This window comes from Agrilus planipennis, unplaced genomic scaffold (genome assembly GCF_000699045.2).
Source record: "Agrilus planipennis isolate EAB-ADULT unplaced genomic scaffold, Apla_2.0 scaffold211, whole genome shotgun sequence".
Taxonomy (NCBI): Eukaryota; Metazoa; Arthropoda; class Insecta; order Coleoptera; family Buprestidae; genus Agrilus; species Agrilus planipennis.
This window is the reverse complement of record NW_020438967.1, coordinates 192,160-196,429: the sequence shown is the minus strand read 5'-3', so window position 1 is coordinate 196,429 and position 4,270 is coordinate 192,160. Positions and strand designations below refer to the sequence as shown.

Genomic DNA, 4,270 nt, shown 5'->3' with positions numbered 1-4,270 from the left:
TATGTGTTATTGTTCCGTCCGTCTTCACCACGTGGTTAATTTTATACTTTTAACTATTTATAGTATTTATTATTATATTTATAAATTCTATTTTAATTAGCAGATCTAATTATTGAATTGTTCGTTTTTATTGATAGTCGTATTTTTAATTAGTGTTTTTATCGTCCTTTGAACTTATTGTTTCGCTAACTTTTTTTTTGTTGTATCACTGTTTCACTCACACCTATTGGATGTTTTCACCCAACTAAGAAAACTATAGTATGTAATTTATATAAATACGAACTGTTAGTTAACTTATTACTTTTGTAGCATTGAAAAAGTCCCACACAAGGGCCGAAAAGTTGGTGGATTGTTATAACAATAAACTGATCCTACAACCCTGCTCTGCTCTTTTCTTTAAATATAATAAATAATATGTATGTAAAAGAACAAAGACTAGTATTCCTTTTAACATGTATAATTTTCTGTAGTGAAACCAGCATTTAAAAACAAATAATAAAAGCCATCAGAAATAGGTCGTCCAATAGCAAGTAGGTATGTAAAAAAATATTGTAAGTACAGTGTCTCAATAGTTGCAAAAGAAATTTTTTAAAACATAAATACAACTCTTGTAAACTCACTACTATTTACCTTAGACCCCACAGCATACTTCTAGAATATAATATTGTTACTTTCTTTTGTGAGCAGATGTAGGGTTTATATGTAATACCAGTGTAAATAATGTTATTTAGTACCTACACACAATACATAATGCTGAAAATATATAAACAAACATAGAAGATATACACTGTTTATTAATTTACCTTACCTTTTTACTATTTTTTAATCAAAATTACGTAAATTTTGAAAACAAATAAAAGATGAAAAGCACTTACTTCAAACCTTCATTTGATAAGTATTGTCCAATAAGACGCACTATATCTTGATTAGTTTGATCTACAATAACAGTGTTAATTAGGTCTGCATTATTATTTATAGCTTCCGAATCTCCATGTCCGTTTTCAGTTGAACCATTACTAGGATTCGAAGCACCATTTTGCACACAAACATTACCAGGTGACTGCATACTTTCTACACAAGAATTGACGTCTATTCGGGATTTTTTACGAGGCGGCTGTCCACCGTCGTCTTCCCCCGAAGACTCGCTCGTAGAGGCCAGAATTATTTCTTATATGTTTGCCTTTTACACGTTTCTTTGTTGCAATTTGCGCAAAATATTTGAATTGCTAAATATAGAATGAGTCCTTATTTGCAGGATATACACATATTTATTACGTAAAAACGAACAGTCGCGTCACAAATGACAGAATACACACTAACACTTGTCAAGAACATCCGCAGGTTTGCTCATGGTTTTGTTGATAATTTTTACTTTTCAACACATTACATATTACTGTGAATATTTCATTTAACTAGTAATGGCCGAATCAAGTTTTATGTTTTCAACCCTACATAAATTACACAAACAAAACTCCGCTTTTAGGCCCAACTGATCAGTTATTTACCACCTCTACTGCCTATTGTAACTATTGTAATAAGATTCTAAGATTGTAATTTCATATTTCAGTGACTTCTACCATAGATGAGACTTCTACCATAGACAAACTAATCAACACAAAATAAAACTCAAATTTCTAATTTTTTACCTATGCCCTCCTACACCAGTCGGGCGATATGAAACAGACACCTGATTTAAATAGTCCACTGATTTATACGTATTGAAAAAGGAAGAAAATTGTTTTAGGGGCTAGGAAAAATTCAATGCACATTTATTCAAAAATTATTGAGAATCTCACAATTTAATTGACGCCTAAGGATTGCGCATCACTTGAGCTTTCAAACTGAGCTATGAAAGTATGTACAAAGAAGTGCTATCTCTTTCATGACACGCTTACGCACTATCGTGAGAGAGATGGCAGATGGATATTGTCCGAAACTTAATTCCATCTCTTTCTTTTGTTGTACCACAATTCTGACCGCTAAGGCATGTCCATTAGTAAACGTCGATGCAGTATAGGAATATTACATATATGGTGGCAAAGTCAATTACCATAGACATGACAAAATAATTATTTGCCCACCATGAATCAGATGGTTTCTAGTCACCCTTTTGTTGCCGATTTAATTTCTTTGCCTTTGATCGACGCTTACCTATGGGTCGACGATTAAAAACCTTCGAAAACAATAGATGGTTTGTTTACGGTGTTATTGTAATTTCTCTTATCTATGGTTTATGATTTGTTTCCATAAATAAGATGCTTGCAATAGATGTTTGTTTCAATTATTGTTGAGGCACGGCCGTCATAACAATTATACAAAATATGCCTGTTAGGATACAATAATTAATTGGTAAAAACAATGACAAACGGTAATAAATTGAAACCATTTGAAGATTATATTATTTCAAAATATTGTCTGAAAGTTCCTTTCGGAAAATTTGCGTGGATTGTTGTTTCGGTGCCTTTCTTTTCATTTGTATTCTGTGCAGTATATTCAATTCTTTACAATTTTGAGAAATCTACTTCATCTCATTGTCATGTTTACAATTTTCTCCCTTCTGTTTCATCTATAATTGGCAATTTTTATCCGCAAAAGAATATCTGGCAGTTTGCTGTTATCTTTCAGTTTATTCCCAGACTTCTAGTAGCTAACTTTTACTTAAAGTATCATCAAGAAGTTTTATATCCATGGACATTTTGTTGTAACATACTGGTATGTTTCTTGAACGTTATAGAAAACATAGCTTTAATTATACTTTCATTTTGGACTTCATCAAATAGTTATGGTAAGTCAAAAGAATTTTGATAAGTACCTAGCGAATAGGTTTTTTAGATTTTTCAATTTTTAGCTGTCCACAAATTTGCATTCATCACATTTATCTGCGTGACAGAATGTTATATGTTAATCATATGGATTATGCATAAACGATTTCGAAGAAGTCAAAGAAATACAGCAGAAGTTAAAAGTCTAAAATTAAAGAAGAGGATACTTCTGTTAAATCTAATCTGTATAATATTGGCAGTATATTTTTTTATGAGGCATAATTCTTTTTGTGAACCATATGGTAAGATAGTTGAGGATTATTGAACAATATTCAAGCTTTTCATTTTCAGTGTATTCGGCTTTTGCCTTTTTTGAATATGTAATAGTTCTCTCTAATATGGCATTCCATATGACAGCTTATCTTGACTTCAGTGATAGGATGCTGCTACTCAGTTTTAATGGGATTGAAATGAAATATCGATAACATTCTGTTTGTATCTAGTTTTTTTTATTACTACATACTGATAAGTATAGCTTTATTAAAACATTTTACATTTATAAGGTGCATTTACATTTATTCCACATACAAGAATTTTACAATCTTTAAACATTTCTATTCTTCTTGCCTTACTGATATTTTCCTCCACAAGATTTCCTTCCTTCTATTTAAACCATACTTTCCTTTCATTTGAATTTCCCATTTTTTTTACTCCACATTTTTCAGACATATTCAAGCGTCTGTAACTAATTTACATAACCTGCACATTTTCTTCTCTTCTTTCCAGTACCTTGCCACTCTATACTCACTTCTTAGTCTAAATCTTGCTATTAAAATTAATTCGTCTTTTTCTTTTCTCTTTGGTTTTTCAAATACTGTGGGTTTTCGTTCTTTTTTTTTTTTCATATTTTCTTAAGTAATTCTTCAATTTTCTTAAACTAGTATGTTGTACCATTACTCATGTTGATCAAGAATATATAGGGTATCTCACGGTAACCACTCATTAGAATATTTTTAAAACTACTTCGATTTTTAAAAGTTTGGGTAACACACATTCGGTTAAACCGGAAGTTGACATGAACTTCGTTATTTTAAAAGGAACACCCCTTTTAATATTACAGCTTTGAATTCTATTTATGTTTTTAGGCTTTTCTACTTTTAATATGTACGGTTTCAACACTCCATCCCGGTCGAAAAGTTGTAAAAAACTTTTTGCTCTGGTTTTAGTGAAACGCATTTGGTCTTGGTCTTGCATATTCGGTCTTGGTTTTAGTTTTGATCTTGCATATCCGGTCTTGGTTTTAGTCTCGGTCTTGCTAGTCTGAAGACAATCTTGGTCTTAATCTTGCATTGTAACAAAAAGACCAAGATTGCAAGACCAAAACAAATTTTGCTCATAAGTAATTTACGGAGGCTCGGAAAAAACGCTACTTAATCTAAACTGGCTCAGATTCGAATTTCTACTTTGGAACATGTATTAACAAAGTAACAGTTTATTTGCAAAAAGAA

The 4,270-nt window shown here is 31.3% G+C and overlaps 2 protein-coding genes across 3 annotated transcripts in view; one reads left to right on the top strand and one right to left on the bottom strand.

Annotated features, from left to right (window-relative positions):
- Positions 1-1,547, bottom strand: part of LOC108738436 (WD repeat-containing protein 26) — a 64,258-nt gene extending 62,711 nt beyond the window's left edge. Inside the window, exon 1 of one of the 2 annotated variants that reach the window (XM_018471840.1) lies at positions 876-1,547. In XM_018471840.1, the coding sequence (XP_018327342.1) occupies positions 876-1,066 (191 nt within the window). In that variant the 5' untranslated portion in view covers positions 1,067-1,547. The remainder of the gene's footprint in view (positions 1-875) is intronic. The other variant, XM_018471841.1, reaches the window with a different exon arrangement.
- A 673-nt stretch (positions 1,548-2,220) lies between these two features.
- Positions 2,221-3,321, top strand: LOC108738435 (post-GPI attachment to proteins factor 2). Its single transcript, XM_018471839.1, has 3 exons — positions 2,221-2,785; positions 2,849-3,064; positions 3,114-3,321. Exons 1-3 carry the CDS (start codon positions 2,359-2,361, stop codon positions 3,245-3,247), a joined length of 777 nt encoding a protein of 258 aa, XP_018327341.1. The 5' UTR covers positions 2,221-2,358; the 3' UTR covers positions 3,248-3,321.
- Positions 3,322-4,270: the final 949 nt, after the last annotated feature.

Coding starts and splice junctions, on each gene's coding strand:
- LOC108738435 (XM_018471839.1), top strand. CDS start 2,359: ATGACAAACGGTAATAAATTGAAACCATTTGAAGATTATATTATTTCA. Junction 2,786..2,848: donor GACTTCATCAAATAGTTATG/GTAAGTCAAAAG, acceptor TTCAATTTTTAG/CTGTCCACAAATTTGCATTC. Junction 3,065..3,113: donor TTCTTTTTGTGAACCATATG/GTAAGATAGTTG, acceptor TTTCATTTTCAG/TGTATTCGGCTTTTGCCTTT.